The 17,063-nt window shown below is 43.5% G+C and overlaps 1 protein-coding gene across 3 annotated transcripts in view; it reads right to left on the reverse strand.

Moving 5' to 3' along the window:
• Nucleotides 1-17,063, reverse strand: part of osbpl8 (oxysterol binding protein-like 8) — a 386,181-nt gene that overhangs the window by 297,035 nt on the left and 72,083 nt on the right. For all 3 annotated transcript variants that reach the window (XM_072484706.1, XM_072484705.1, XM_072484707.1), the window contains one exon: nt 12,487-12,590. In XM_072484706.1, the coding sequence (XP_072340807.1) occupies nt 12,487-12,590 (104 nt within the window). The remainder of the gene's footprint in view (nt 1-12,486; nt 12,591-17,063) is intronic.

The following is a 17,063-nucleotide window of genomic DNA, read 5'->3' on the forward strand; positions in this document are numbered from 1 at the left end:
TTTGGTAGATCGAATCAGGGCAGGACCTACTCAGTTAATGGTAGGATGTTGGGGAGAGTTATAGAACAGAGATCTCGGAGTACAGGTGCATAGCTGCTTGAAAGTGGAGTCACAGGTTGACAGGGTGATGAAGGCGGCTTTTGGCATGCTTGGTTTCATTGGTCAGAACATTGAATACAGGAGTTGCGACGTCTTGTTGAAGTTATATAAGATATTAGTATGGTCACACTTGGAATACTCTGTACAGTTCTGGTCACCCTACTATAGAAAGTATATTATTAAACTAGAAAGAGTGTAGAAAAGATTTACTAGGATGCTATCGGGACTTGATGATTTGAGTAATAAGGAGAGGCTGGATAGACTGGGACGCTTTTCCCCGGAGCGTAGGAGGCTTAGGGATGATCTTATAGAGGTCCATAAAATAATGAGGGGCATAGATAAAGTAGATAGTTGACATCTTTTCCCAAAGGTAGGGGAATCTAAAACTAGAGGGCATACACAGTAACTTCATTTGAAGCCTACATGTGACAATAAGCGATTTTCATTTCATTGGTTTACGGTGAGAGGGGAGAGATACAAAAGGATGCAGAGGGGCAATTTTTTTCCACAGAGGTTGATGAGTGTCTGGAACGAACTGCCAATGGCAGTAGTTGAGGCGGGTACAATTTTGTTTTTAAAAAAGCACTTAGGCAGTTATTTGGGCAAGCTGGGTATGGAGGGATATGAACCTAATGCGGGCAATTGGGACTAGCTTAGTGGTTAAAAACTGGGCTGTATGAACAAGTTGGGTTGAAGGGCCTGTTTCCTTGCTGTAAACCTCTGTGACTCTAAGTCCCACTCCAGAGCCAAGGAAGATGTGCTTGTAATACAGCCAAAAGGTCATCATCTTTAAAACCATCCAACAAATGCGGTAAGACCCTGGTCAGCCAGAGATCACCTATCCATGTAATCGGAAGAAATGGAGTTTCTACCATCACCATCGCCCCAGGCTACAACAGACATGTAAAAGTGTATGTTACCTTAGCAACTCACACCTCCTGAGATGACTAGTTGGCTGGGACGGCCAATGAGGATGAAGTTAGTGCTAACAGCACAGGGTTAGATGCCCGTTCCAGCTGGGGTAGATTTGGAACCTGCCTCCTTGCCCTATGCATGGTGGAGATCGCGGCACTGTGGGTGAGTGCTGCCTCAGAAAGATAACAGAAACTAAATGAAGTTAAGGTGCATAGTGCCGATGATCTAATTGAGGGACAAAATGGTCCCAGGGTCTGAAATATTACTCCTATGTACAATAAGTACCAAAAAACTTGAATCATTGTATGATGGATACATTTGGCCACACACCAGGGGTTTGATGTAGAAGGTCAGGTTAGATAGGGTGGATGTAGGGAAGTTGTTTCCATTAGCAGGGGAGACTAGGACCCGGGGGCACAGCCTTAGAATAAAAGGGAGTCACTTTAGAACAGAGATGAGGAGAAATTTCTTCAGCTAGAGAGTGGTGGGTCTGTGGAATTCATTGCCACAGAGGGCGGTGGAGGCTGGGACGTTGAGTGTCTTTAAGACAGAAGTTGATAAATTCTTGATTTCTCGAAGAATTAAGGGCTATGGAGAGAGCGGGTAAATGGAGTTGAAATCAGCCACGATTGAATGGTGGAGTGGACTCGATGGGCCGAATGGCCTTACTTCCGCACCTATGTCTTATGGTCTTATGGTCAGCACATTAACAAGAACAGTAGATATATCAGAATTCATTAAGACAGTACATTTCTTCCACACAGTGTTTATGATACTGAGGCTGCTGACATGATAAAAATGACAGGGTTTTGACAGGAAATTAAGTCATTGCCACTTCCTCTCTCGGCCACAATTTGAAATAAAGCATCAAAAATGCAATTCAAAATTCATATTTTTATTGAAGTATCAGATGGCTTCATGACATGGTTACCAGTTATGCAAATCTACTACTTGCTAACAGCCAACAGTCATCACAAGAGCGCTGGCCTGACACCCACAGAAATAAACAATGTATGTCAGTTCAAAGTCAAAGCATATTTGCACATCAAACGGCATGTCTGCTTAACAGTTATACAAATGGATTAGTAGTTAAATGATGACACATACTTTCCACAGTGAAGTGAGAAGCCATTTCCTCTAGTCGCGAGATTTCCTAAAAATAACTGATTTTATTTTAACCTCTACCAATCATTTGCTTTGGTTTTCCAACTACTTATTTTCCTCCTTGCTATAATTCTCCATTCCCAGTCCAACTTTTAGTCAATGTTCTGGTGAAACTGATTCCAACTGGTCACAAGGGTAATGAGAGCAGTGAAGCCGACTCGCTGTCGATTTATACTTCCTTCAAAGAGATACACTCCCTTAACAGCCAAACTGACATTGAAATATCAATTTCTAACAAATTACAGGGAAAATCAAAGCGGTAAAATTAAATGGTAAGAAACGAGACTTCCAAGTGACAACTGAGGTGGCTTCTAAGACTACAGTTTCATAGGTGTGACAATAAATGTATGCAAACAGAGCAAAACATCAAATATTTTCCGAAAGAGAAACAAAACACTTGGTGACACAGATTAGCAAAACAAACAGTAAAAAAAAGCTGTAAAGTTATATAAAAAAGCAAATTGATAAACAGCTCCAAAAACAATACTGGTACAAACAATCTGAAAAAAATAGTAACAAAGCAGAGCTCACTAAATTGTGGAGCACCCTGCTGTTATTCAGCCTTTGAACCCCCTAGATAAGAAAGACATAGGAGCAGAATTAGGCCATTCAGTCCATCAAGCCTGCTCTGTCATTCAATCATGGCTGATTGGTTTCTCATCCCCATTCGCCTGCCTTCTCCCCATAAGATTACTAACAAAACAGAGCAGTAAATGGTAACGGATTAATACATCACAAAGTCAGATTCTATTTTTAGACTACATAAATCAGTATTTTTGTTCATAATCAACCATGCTGTCAATTATTAAATGCTGTTGAGGAAGCTATCCTATCTGGCCACCTGCCCTTCATGGCATGACCTGCAAACCAGGGGGGGTGAAAAAACTCAAATTCCATATCTTGCTGGCCAAAAATATCTGCACCATTTCCTTAAAATGCTTCATACATGAAAATCTGAATTTTGAGTCAACAATCAGCATTATGTGCATGTCCCCACTCGTCAACAGTGTTATCATGTGGGAGCACATTTAGTGTTTCCTTCATAGAGAACTAGCAATCCTATCAGCTGGTAGAGAAACGGAGATATCTTAGACTGCGTCATTAATTTGTCTATGAATTTTCCACAATCAAAATGGAAGTTCTTACTTGTATACCATCCCAGAAAAAATCTCCACCAAGTAGTAGGAACTTGAAGCTTTTAAGTCCCTATATTGATATAAATGTTTTTTGCTGGAGATAAGTTACATAACATCCTCATTGGTCAATACTGAAACATTGCACCACATATTTACTTGCCACATATCAGTAAGGAATTCTGTGGTTTTGGTGATTTGTTATCAACCAGCTGAATAACCCACTGAATAATAACTTTGGCAAGCTGAATTGGTTTGTTTGCAATCTCTACAAAGTCAATCCATACCTGGTTTACTTTAGATAAAAATCTTCAACTAACGAGAGAATATATGCATGAAGATGTGGTATAATAATGTTTGCTTGGTCCAAACTGGCCTCTTGTATTGTCCCACCCAGAAGCATTGATTTGTGCAATCTCAACAAGTCTCCGAATACTCACACAATCGTCAGCTGAGGGGATGCCTGTGTAATTGCCAAATAAAGATTTCACTGGAAACTTAAACGGACTCCCGAGCACATTTTTATAAAACATGGATTATGGTAAATTACAATATCAACAAAAAAATCAGCACAGTAAGAAGTCTTACAACACCAGGTTAAAGTCCAACAGGCTTGTTTCGAATCACTAGCTTTCAGAGCACAGCTCCTTCCTCACCTCAGGTGAGTCGCTGAACATCTCCCACAGGTGTGGGGCCAGGACTGTCTCAATTTTCTTTACAGAAGTCCACTGGGAATTCGTCTGAACCCAGTGCCTTCCTGACTGCATACCAGTCAGAAACACAACTGGTATGCACAGCCCATGGATTGCATGGAGTTGATGCTCTCCGTGACTTCCACCAGTTCCAGTGGTACTTCCAGTCCCTGCCTCTTTTCCTTCCCATCAACTGGTATGCACAGCCCATCTAGGAATTGTTTCATCTTCAAGTCCCTTGTGGGCTCGGAGGTGTATAGCTCTCGGTAGAAAGTTGCAACGGTCTCCTTGATCTTGTCTAACACTGCGACTAGCTTGCCATTCCTGTCTTTCACCTGTGCTATCTCCCCCGTGGATGCCTGCTTTCTCAGCCGGCCTAAACAGCCTTGCCTGAACCTTATACCCCAGAATGTTGAGCTGCCAGCCCTGCCCCTCCCTGAACTATGACTCTGAATGCAAAAAAACATACTCCCATGTGTTAATCAACACCTCAATTCAGCTGCCTTACTCATAAGATTCCTTGCATTAAAATAAATACCTCCCAGCCTTGCCATATTCCTTTGTGCCTTAACATGTCTACTTTTTGCTCTGCTTATTATTAGCTTATTTTTGTGAGGGCCACGAAGAATCCAGCACAAGTTTTAAGGATACAAAGTAATAACATTTATTTACAATAACATATATTGCTGCACTCTCCTTCCTGCTGGTTCCAAACTGGCCAGCTTTATTGAAACTTGGAGTTTCTCCGGTTTCTCCGCCCCCCTCATTGGGGAAGCTCATACTCCCACAGGATTGTGGGATTGTCATTAGTCCCCAGCCAATGGTAAGATGGCAGGTTATAACACTTATACTATATTTTGCTGTGCATTACCCCTATTGTACCTCCACTCTGTAACTCACCCCCTGCCAAATCAGTTTAAACCATGCTCCCCCCTGCCCTGCCCAACACCACTAGAAAACCTTATTGAAAGGATCTGACTGCAGAATACCCTGCAGCCGTATAGTCACATCCTTGATCCTGGCACCAGGGAGGCAACTCACCACCCTAGTGTTACATCTGCAGCTGCAGAAACACCTGTCTGCACCCCTCGCTACAGAGTCTCTTATCATTATTGCCTTTCCACTCTTTTTCCTCCCACATGTGCAGGTGAGCCACCCACAGTGCCGCGAACTTGGCTCTGGCTGCACTCCTCAGAGGGACCATCACTCTCACCGTTTTCCAACATAGAAAAACGGTCAGAGTGAAATACACTCTGGGACTTTCCCGACCACCTGCCTGCCCCACTTCCTCTGACTGGTGTTCACCCATTTCCTCTCTGAGTCGACTTCTTTCAGCTGTGGAGTGACCACATTTATAAATGTGCCATCCACTAACCTCTCAGCCTCGCGGATGCACCGCTGGCTGTGCCTCCAGCTGACACTCAAGCTCCGAAATCTAGTTCTCAAGGTAGTCAAACCAGTGGCACTTCCTGCACAGGTAGTCATCCAGTCTTCAAGAAATCCCACATGCTGCAGGCCATGCAGCTCAAGTGACTCCCAGTTACACTTTCGGTGGAAAATACTTTTATGTTAAATTTGTGCCACGCTGAAAATTATTCAAGTTACTGTTTATAAAGCTAAAACTCTTAACTTTCTTTAATGATGCTTTGAAGTGGAAAAAACTATTTACTCTCTACCTACCAATCCACTCTCCCCTTTATAGCCTCTACTCCAGCAGCAGGGCAAGACGACTCAGTTCAATTCCCAAATATACTCACCCTGTTGGCTCCCTGAAGAGCAGTCCAGTCAGTCGCACGCCTCTGCCCTGTCCCCGCAGCCCTGCAAGTATATTTTGCTCATGTGCCCACCCAATTACTTTTTGAAATAATTGATTGCCTGCTTCCACCACCCTTGTGGGCAAAAAATTCTGGGTCATCAGCACTCAAAGTTCTACCTCACATTGCCTTGCATCTATTGCCCCACACCTTACATCAGTGTCCCCTTGGGTCTTGTGCCATCAGCTGAAGTGTTTTCTTTGTCGGCCTTATCTAAGCCTGTCATAATCCTGCAGCCCTATGAAATCTCCCCTCAATCTCCTTTGCTCCAAGGAGAATAAGACCAGCCTATCACCTAACCTTGTGACAAAACTCACCCAATTCCTGAAATTTTTCTGGTAAATCTCCATCACACCCTCTCAGAGAAGCGGTGACCAGGACTGGATGTAATACTCTCGCTGAGGCTTAACCAGAGCTTTATAAAGAATCATCTTTTAGCCACTGTTTTGTTATGCTCTTGACGTAGCATAAGCTGCTTCCTTGATGTACACTCTGACAAAGGAAGGTTCAGACTTGGAGATAGCTTTAACATGTTTATTAAACTATTAACAATTCTCCTACTTGGATTCGACGCTATTGTTAATCCTGCTATAGCTACTCAGACTGACTAACCAGTCTGCTACAATTCACGTGGTGGGAGTGATGTTCAATCAAACCTGTGTCTGTACTCACTGAGAGTCTCCACTGGAAAGAGACTGAGCATGTGTGATGTGTCCTTTTATATGGGTTGGTGTAATGCCCTCCTGTGGTAGTGTCACCTCTGTGTGTATCGTGACTGCCCATTGGTCGTGTCCTATCTTACTGACCTATTGGTTGACTGCCTGTGTGTCATGTCTCTGGTGTTCCCTCTAGTGTCTAGCCAGGTATAGTGTATGTAACATTAACTCTTTGTGTACTTAGTGATGTATATCACCACGGCCACCTTGAAAGGTTGATACAGGTGCAGCCCCAAGGCCCTCTTGTTTCTTTTTTTTAAAGAATTGTGCCATTATGTCTAAATTGTCTCTCCCCATCCCTTTCGTGAAAATGCATCAGCTCCCACTTCACTGTAGTAAAATTCCATCTGCCAATTGTCTGCCCATTCTCCTAGCCTATCTATGCGCTGCGGCAGACAATTTTCACCATCCTCAGTGTTTGCTTCTTGTTCAGTTTGGTACCGAGTGTCAAATTTTGAAATTTAACTTTGTATTCCAATATCCAAGTTTAAAAAAATATGATCCGAGCACTGACTCTTGCAGAACACCACTATCCACCAACCTCCAATTCAAAAAAGAACCATCTGCCATGGCCCACTACTTCCAGTCTTTCAGCCACTTTTTTCAACCAATTACACACTGGCCCTCCTGTTCCATTAGCATTAATTTTGTTAACTAGCCTTTTATATGGTACTAAACTCCTTCTTAAATTCCATACGGACAAATTCCACTGCATACCCTTTATCAACTTTCTCTGTTACTTTGTCTTTTAAAAATCGATACTGGCTTCTTAATTCTTGTTGATTTTTCACACATTAAGGATTCCAAAACATTATTCACTGCTAATATTACACTAATTGGCCTGCAGTTACAGGCTGCTCTTGTATTGCCCTTTCCCAAGCCACTCCTTTATCACCTTCTCCCAGGTCACTCCTTTATCACTCTCACTCCAGTCAAGCGGTCTTGAATTTTACCATATGGCAAACAGAATTAACTTTTTTTTTTTAATTCATTTTTACGGATTACGGGCGGCAGTAGCCATCCACATTGAACATCTCTACCTGCGCTCCGCTTGAAAGGGCATCACAGAGCCATCTGGGGCCATTTGTAGGACAGCCAAGTAAGGATGATAGGTTTCATTCATTAGTTTTTATGACAATCAACTTCGGTTCATAGAAAATACAGCACAGAACAGGCCCTTCGGCCCACAATGTTGTGCCGAACCTTTGTCCTAGATTAACCATAGATTATCATAGAATTTACAGTGCAGGAGGCCATTCGGCCCATCGAGTCTGCACCGGCTCCTGGAAAGAGCACCCCACCCAAGGTCAACACCTCCACCCTATCCCCACAACCCAGCAACCCCACCCAACACTAAGGGCAATTTTGGACACTAAGGGCAATTTATCACGGCCAATCCACCTAACCTGCACATCTTTGGACTGTGGGAGGAAACCGGAGCACCCGGAGGAAACCCACGTACACACGGGGAGGATGTGCAGACTCCGCACAGACAGTGACCCAAGCCGGAATCGAACCTGGGACCCTGGAGCTGTGAAGCAATTGTGCTATCCACAATGCTATCGTGCTGCCCTTAAGAACAAATTAATCTACACTATATCATTCTACCGTAATCCATGTACCCACCCTATAGCCGCCTGAAGGTCTCCAATGCCTCCGATTCAACCACCTCCACAGGCAGTGCACCCCATGCCCCCACCACTCTCTGGGCAAAGATCCCACCCCTGACATCCCCCCTACATCTTCCACCATTCACCTTAAATTTATGTCCCCTTGTAATGGTTTGTTCCACCTGGGGGAAAAGTCTCTGACTGTCTACTCTATTCCCCTGATCATCTTATAAACTATCAAGTCGCCCCTCATCCTTCTCCGTTCTAATGAGAAAAGGCCTAGCACCCTCAACCTTTCCTCGTAAGACCTACTCTCCATTCAAGGCAACATCCTGGTAAATCTCCTTTGCACCTTTTCCAAAGTTTCCACATCCTTCCTAAAATGAGACGACCAGAACTGTACACAGTACTCCAAATGTGGCCTTACCAAAGTTTTGTACGGCTGCATCATCACCTCACGGCTCCTAAATTCAATCCTTCTGTTAATGAAAGCTAGCACACCATAGGCCTTCTTCACAGCTCTATCCACTTGAGTGGCAACTTTCAAAGATGTATGAACATAGACCCCAAGATCTCTCTGCTCCTCCACATTGCCAAGAACTCTACCGTTAACCCTGTATTCCGCATTCATATTTGTCCTTCCAAAATGGACAACCTCACACTTTTCAGGGTTAAACTCCATCTGCCACTTCTCAGCCCAGCTCTGCATCCTATCTATGTCTCTTTGCAGCCGACAACAGCCCTCCTCACGATCCACAACTCCACCAATCTTCGTATCGTCTGCAAATTTACTGACCCACCCTTCAACTCCCTCATCCAAGTCATTAATGTAAATCACAAACAGCAGAGGACCCAGAACTGATCCCTGTGGTACACCACTGGTAACTGGGCTCCAGGCTGAATATTTGCCATCCACCACCACTCTCTGACTTCTATCGGTTAGCCAGTTCGTTATCCAACTGGCCAAATTTCCCACTATCCCATGCCTCCTTACTTTCTGCATAAGCCTACCATGGGGAACCTTATCAAATGCCTTACTAAAATCCATGTAAACTACATCCACTGCTTTACCTTCATCCACCTGCTTGGTCACCTCCTCAAAGAATTCAATAAGACTTGTAAGGCAAGACCTACCCCTCACAAATCCGTGCTGACTATCCCTAATCAAGCAGTGTCTTTCCAGATGCTCAGAAATCCTATCCTTCAGTACCCTTTCCATTACTTTGCCTACCACCGAAGACAGACTAACTGGCCTGTAATTCCCAGGGTTATCCCTAGTCCATTTTTTGAATAGGGGCACGACATTCGCCACTCTCCAATCCCCTAGTACCACCCCTGTTGACAGTGAGGACAAAAAGATCATTGCCAACGTCTCTGCAATATATCCCGTCAGGCCCAGGGGACTTGTCTATCCTCAAGTTTTTCAAAATGCCCAACACATCTTCCTTCCGAACAAGTATTTCCTTGAGCATACCAGTCTGTTTCACACTGTCCTCTCCAACAATATGGCCCCTCTCATTTGTAAATACTGAAGAAAAGTACTCGTTCAAGACCTCTCCTATCTCTTCAGACTCAATACACAATCTCCTGCTACTGTCCTTGATCGGACCTACCCTCGCTCTAGTCATTCTCATATTTCTCACATATGTGTAAAAGGCCTTGGTGTTTTCCTTGATCCTACCCGCCAAAGATTGTTCATGCCCTCTCTTAGCTCTCCTAATCCCTTTCTTCAGTTCCCTCCTGGCTATCTTGTATCCCTCCAGCGCCCTGTCTGAACCTGGTTTCCTCAGCCTTACATAAGTTTCCTTCTTCCTCTTAACAAGACATCCAACCTCTCTTGTCAACCATGGATCCCTCACTCGACCATCTCTTCCCTGCCTGACAGGGACACACATATCAAGGACACGTAGTACCTGTTCCTTGAACAAGTTCCACATTTCACTTGTGTCCTTCCCTGACAGCCTATGTTCCCAACATATGCACTTCAATTCTTGTCTGACAACATCGTATTTACCCATCCCCCAATTGTAAACCTTGCCCTGTTGCACGCACCTATCCCTCTCCATTACTAAAGTGAAAGTCACAGAATTGTGGTCACTATCTTCAAAATGCTCACCCACTAACAAATCTATCACTTGACTGGTTCATTACCAAGTACCAAATCCAATATGGCCTCATCTCTGGTCGGACAATCTACATACTGTGTTAGAAAAGCTTCCTGGACACACTACACAAACACCAGCCCATCCAAACTATTTGATCTAAAGAGTTTCCACTCAATGTTTGGGAAGTTGAAGTCACCCATCATTACTACTCTGTGACTTCTGCACCTTTCCAAAATCTGTTTCCCAATCTGTTCCTCCACATCTCTGCTACTATTGGGGGGCCTATAGAAAACACCTAACAAGGTGACTGCTCCTTTCCTATTTCTGACTTCAACCTATACAATTCAGTAGGCAGATACTCCTCGAACTGCCTTTCTGCAGCTGTTATACTATCTCTAATTAACAATGCCCCCCCCCACCTCTTTTACCACCCTCCCTAATCTTATTGAAACATCTATAACCAGGGACCTCCAACAACCATTTCTGCCCCTCTTCTATCCAAGTTTCCATGATGGCCACCACATCGTAGTCCCAAGTACCGATCCATGCCTTAAGTTCACCCACCTTATTCCTGATGCTTCTTGCGTTGAAGTATCCACACTTCAACCCATCTCCGTGCCTGCAAGTACTCTCCTTTGTCAGTGTTCCCTTCCCCACTGCCTCATTACACGCTTTGGCGTCCTGAATATCGGCTACCTTAGTTGCTGGACTACAAATCCGGTTCCCATTCCCCTGCCAAATTAGTTTCAACCCTCCCGAAGAGTACTAGAAAACCTCCCTCCCAGGATATTGGTGCCCATTTGGTTCAGATGCAACTCGTCCTGCTTGTACAGGTCCCACCTTCCCCAGAATGCGCTCCAATTATCCAAATACCTGAAGCCCTCCCTCCTACACCATCCCTGCAGCCACGTGTTCAACTGCACTCTCTCCCTATTACGTGGCACCGGCAACAAACCAGAGATGACAATTCTGTCTGTCCTGACTTTTAACTTTCAGCCTAACTCCCTAAACTCGTTTATTACCTCCACACCCCTTTTCCTACCTACGTCGTTGGTACCAATGTGCACCACGACTTCTGGCTGCTCACCCTCCCCCTTAAGGATCCTGAAGACACGATCCGAGACATCCCTGGCCCTGGTACCCGGTCACGGTCGCCATTGCACTTCAAATTCCAGATTTTTTTATTGAATACAAATTTCACCAGCTGCCATGGAGGCATTTGAACCCTGGTCCCCATATACTGCTCTGGGTCTCTAGTTTAATGACAATACCACTGCCCCACCACCTTCCCAAACTTAAAATATGAAAAAGTTATTTCATATTTGGGAACACAAAGTGAGGTGGGGGGAGGGGCTGCGGCCATCGGAGCCTGGTAGAACAGGTTTCGGTGAGTCTAGCCAGGGTGTAAAGTTGCGGGAAGGAATCAAGGTTGGGGGGAGGAGTTTACAAGAGGAAGTGGAGAGGAGGAGTCTGAGAGGGGGGTGGGGGTATCTACAATTCATGGGTGTCATTCACGGTACTCTTTCGGGAATTGGATGGAATTGAATATTTGGGGGGGGGGGGGGGGGGGGGGTGGACTGTATATGTCAATGGTGACCATAGGCGATTCCTTTTGTTTTACTTGATGCTTATATTGTCAGGTGGACCGTTGTTTGGGGGTTGGTGGGTAGATGGGATCGTTGTTGTTGATAAGGGGATTGACATTGTACTTGGGGTGTAAATTCTGAAGAAAATGCGAAAATGGATGATTAAAAATATTTATTAAAAAAAATATTTGCGAACACAATACAAATGTTGTATTCTGTATTTGTACTATGATTGGGGCAGGACGGTATCATTGTGGATAGCACAATTGCTTCACAGCTCCAGGGTCCCAGGTTCGATTCCGGCTTGGGTCACTGTCTGTGCGGAGTCTGCACATCCTCCCCGTGTGTGCGTGGGTTTCCTCCGGGTGCTCCGGTTTCCTCCCACAGTCCAAAGATGTGCATGTTAGGTGGATTGGCCATGATAAATTGCCCTTAGTGTCCAAAATTGCCCTTAGTGTTGGGTGGGGTTACTGGGTTATGGGGATAGGGTGGAGGTGTTGACCTTGGGTAGGGTGCTCTTTCCAAGAGCCGGTGCAGACTCGATGGGCCAAATGGCCTCCTTCTGCACTGTAAATTATATGATTGAAAGATCCCTGGAAGGCATTTAATTCTAACCTAAACTTCAGTTCAATATCTAAAAATAAATAGTTACCAGAGCTTTTTCGTTTTCTCCTTCTGCTCCAACAGTTTCCATATTGCACAGTGGTCCTCTTGCTTCATCCTGGTGGTGTTTTCCCAGCCTGTGGCCTTGAACACCTATTAACAGAAAATAAGCTGTCACCAAAATAAAACTAGCCATGACATCAAGTGCCAGAAAGACAATGCCTGTCACTTAACAGTGGAAATTTATAGCTTCTTACCATGAATGTAGATATGACAGTCAAGGCAGATAACTGACAACAAATTCCCATTTTCTGTGGAGACTCTACAAGTCACTGGGGTCAATTAAGGGGACTGGAAGGTCAATTAAAGGAGAGAAAAATGTCAAATGAAGCCAAATGCTTAATATTTGTATATTGGGCCTGTCCTGCAAAGAAGAGGTGGATTTAAGCTAAAGATATAAACTACTGGGAACTGTAAAATAAACAATCTCTTTTGTTGGACGTATGTCCAATGTTCCTGCTTAAATGTTAAACTATCTTATCTCTTTTCGGACGACAGAATTGTTGTGCATTTCCAGCACGGTAGCACAGTGGGTAGCACTGTTGCGTCACAGCTCCAGGGTCCCAGGTTCAATTCCCGGCTTGGGTCACTGTCTGTGTGGAGTGTACACGTTTTCCCCGTGTCTTCGTCGATTTCCTCCGGGTGCTCCGGTTTCCTCCCACAAGTCCCGAAAGATGTGTTGTTAGGTAATTTGGACATTCTGAATTCTCCCTCTGTGTACCCGAACAGGCGCCAGAATGTGGCGACTAGGGGCTTTTCACAGTAACTTCATTACAGTGTTAATGTAAGCCTTGTGACAATAAAGATTATTATACTTCATATTGTGGATTCATCAGCAATAAAACAGAATCTTTTTGACATCCTCCCAGCCAATTTATAGACTAGAAAATTGCTAAAAATCATGCTCATGCAGGGCACCAAAATTCCTCATAGCTCTCAAATAATTGATACGAGTAAACTGCAGTGTTCTTCGAATTGTCATGTCAAATCAATCCAAAGCCGGTTGGAGTATAAAACAAGACACCGATACATTTCTTGATAATAGGTGTATTTACAGAATACAGCATCATATATCTCTGCTCCCTACCAACAACCTCCAGATCCAAAGTACTCAGCACTCAATTCAAAATGCCCTTCGCCTGTGCATCTTGACAATATATCATACCATTAACAAGTCAGTCTTACCAGATTTATTTTATCACTTGTTTTCTTCACTCAATCGACCAACCAGCATTTAGCACAAATTAAAAGAGTCAATTCCTAGTCAAACTTTTAAATGGAAACCAAAGCACACTTCTATGGTGATTCACTTAGTCTGAACTCCTCCAAGTATAGGTTACTCAATTGGTAAACCACAAACCAATGCTCTGGGGTTCCAGGTTTGAATCTCACCACGATAGATGGTTACTTTTAAATCTGAATTCTGAAATAAACATTCATGTTACATCAAACATTTGCTTCAACTTTGATAGTTGTTCGCCCCAAATCTCTCCCCATCAACCATAGCCTTTTTGCTGTGCCAAATATTTGTTTTCAATCTGTGACCATCTCAGGCCAATCATTTTTTATTCCCTTTTCATGAATATATAAAGAAGTAATTCTCAAAGACAGATGATTGTTTACATCTGTTCTACATCAGTAGAAACATTTCTGCTACGGTTTCACGATATATGTCATCATAAATAAATGCCTTTACGTTTTTTAGGATGGCAATGAGGAGTGAGGGTGACAGTTTTTAAAGATGGCAATGAGGAGTGAGGGTGACAAGTCCCCAGAAAGGAGTGAAGACTGGATTATTGAATTTATTCAAAGCCGAGTGAGGTGGATTTTTGATAGACAAAAAAGTTGAGGATTATGGAGGAAGATAGTAAAGTGGAATTGTGACCACAATCACATCAGCCATGATCTCAGTTAATGGCAGCGAAGGCTCAAAGGGCTGAATAGCCTACTCCTGTTCCCAAGACCCATGTTCTCACAATATCACTGTGCTCCAAACCATAGAATCACAATCTCTTGTGCAGAAGGAGGCCATTTGGCCCATCGCGTCTACACCGACCCTCTGAAAGAATACCCTTCCGTGACCCACACCCTGTATTCCCACCTAACCTGCACAACCCTGGACACGATGGGGCAATTTAGCATGGCCAATTCAACTAACTTGTGGGAGGAAACCAGAACACCTGGAGGAAACCAATGCAAACACAGGGAGAAGGTGCAAACCCCACACAGTCTTCCAAGGACAGAATGGAACCCAGGTCTCTGGTGCAGTGAGGCAGCAGTGCTAACCACTGTGCCGCCAAACACAGATTTTTTTTTTTAAAAGCTTTCTCAGCACTTAAGAAAAATTAATTGTCCTAAAAATATTTTGTCTCTTAATAACAAATTTCTGATTCAAAATCTTTGCCTTAATGAATTCAGGTGCCCAAGTGCCATGCAAATATATTCTTTGCTCACTCAAGGGTATTTGTAATGCAAGCCAGGTGTGGCACAAGGTTAGAAAGAAAAAAAATAAAAGTAGTAATGCACACACAAGGCAACATTTTCAACTGTTGTTACTTAGAAATAGAAGCAGGAATTGCAAACAAAATGCTAAAGTATTACGTACAAAAAGTATTGTTGGCGTTCTACAAAAAATGGGACGGGGTTATTTAATATCCAGGTAATTATTTTTGGAGTAAACTTGGAACACTTCCCTCCTATTTTGCAAGATTCTGAGTTTGATTTTGGGTTAACCCCAGAAATACATAAACAATACCTTCCAAAACTGATATTTTTCATTTTACTACCTTCACTAACTAAGCACAAATCATCCATTCTAAAAATAAACAAGTTGACTGCTGATTGAACATTCAGAAAGAAAGATAATATAGCAAACAAAGTCCTTTCCGTATCACTGATTTCCATACAAATATGTTTACTGACCACAAGATATTTTTTTTAATTCTTAACTCACATCTGGCAGATTTACTGCCATATACAAAATAATAATAATCTTTATTATTGTCACAAGTAGGCTTACATTAACACTACATTGAAATTACTGTAAAAAGCCCCTAGTCGCCACACTCCGGCATCTGTTCGGGTACACTGAGGGAGAATTCAGAATGTCTAATTCACTAAACAGCACGCGTTCGGGACTTGTGGGAGGAAACCGGAGCACCCGGAGGAAACCCATGCAGACACGGAGGGAACGTGCAAACACCACACAGACAGTGACCCAAGCCGGAAATCAAACCTGTGACCCTGGCTCAGTGACACCACTGTGCTAACCACTGTCCTACCGTTCCACCCTAATGTTTCCTGACAACTTTGAATTTTCTTGATACTAATTTCTCCTCTCCATCAAAGCACTTTCTAAACTGGTGACCTATGCCACCTAGAAAAAAAACACTGGAGGTTCACAGGAACACCATCCTATGTTTCCCTCCAAATCAGGAGCCATTCTGAAACAATATTGCCATTCCAAACCCTGGAACTCCCTTCCTATCAGCACTGTGGATGTACCTACACCAAATGGACAGCATCAAATAAATACTGTGGTTACAAGATCAGATCAGCGGCAGTAACCCACACTGACTCCCCAAACTCTGTCCACCATCTACTTTGCACAAGTCAGGGATTTGATGGAATAATCTCCTCTTGCCTGGATGAGTGCAACTCCAACAACACTCAAGACGTTTGACACCATCCAGGACAAAGCAGCTCACTTTAATGACATCGCATCCACCACTTTGAAGATCCATTTCCTCCAACCACTGACGCAGAATGTAGCAGTGTATGCCACTGACAAGATGCACTGCAGAACCTCACCAAGGCTCCATTGACATCACCTTACAAACCTGCGACCTCAACCACCGTGAAGGACATGGACAGCAGACGCATTACAACCACCACCCAAGTTTCCCTCCAAGCCGTGCGGCATCCGGACTTGGAACTATATCGCTGTTGTTCGCTATTGCTGGGTCAAAATCCTGGGTCTCCCTTCCCACACCACGAGCTGCAGCAATTCAAGAAGGTGGCTCATCACCAGCTTAATGAGGGCAATTAGGTATGGACAATAAATGCAGGCCTAGCGGTGATGCCAACATCCCATGGGGGAAATAAAAAAAGGCCAACCCACTTGTCCCTCACCCTAACTAGGATTAAGGGAATATTTGCATTCTGACCACGTCCGCAGCAAAGAATACGGATTTCAGCAAAGCAACTTAAGTATTTTTTTCAAAGCATTTAATAAAAAAATCGAACCCAATATTGGTCATTACATTTTGCACAATTCAATATTATTGCCAAAAAAGGAGAGATTGCTTTTAAAAAAAATAATATTGCAGGATTCACAAAAATTTAATCATACAATGAAGATATTAAATTAGAAAGCAACGTACACTGCAGTTCTGAGGTATACATGGTCTTGAAAATGGACTAGCAACCTTTAAATTGTGAGATCTAATCCCATTGTGGCAAAACACATTAGACAAGTCTTGAACTTATGAGTAGGGAAAAGGAAAAATGACCACGGAAGTTGTCGGAGTGCTGTAAAAATATGCCGCTCCTACCTAACTAATGTGG

Source organism: Scyliorhinus torazame, chromosome 19 (genome assembly GCF_047496885.1).
Source record: "Scyliorhinus torazame isolate Kashiwa2021f chromosome 19, sScyTor2.1, whole genome shotgun sequence".
In the NCBI taxonomy this organism is placed as follows: Eukaryota; Metazoa; Chordata; class Chondrichthyes; order Carcharhiniformes; family Scyliorhinidae; genus Scyliorhinus; species Scyliorhinus torazame.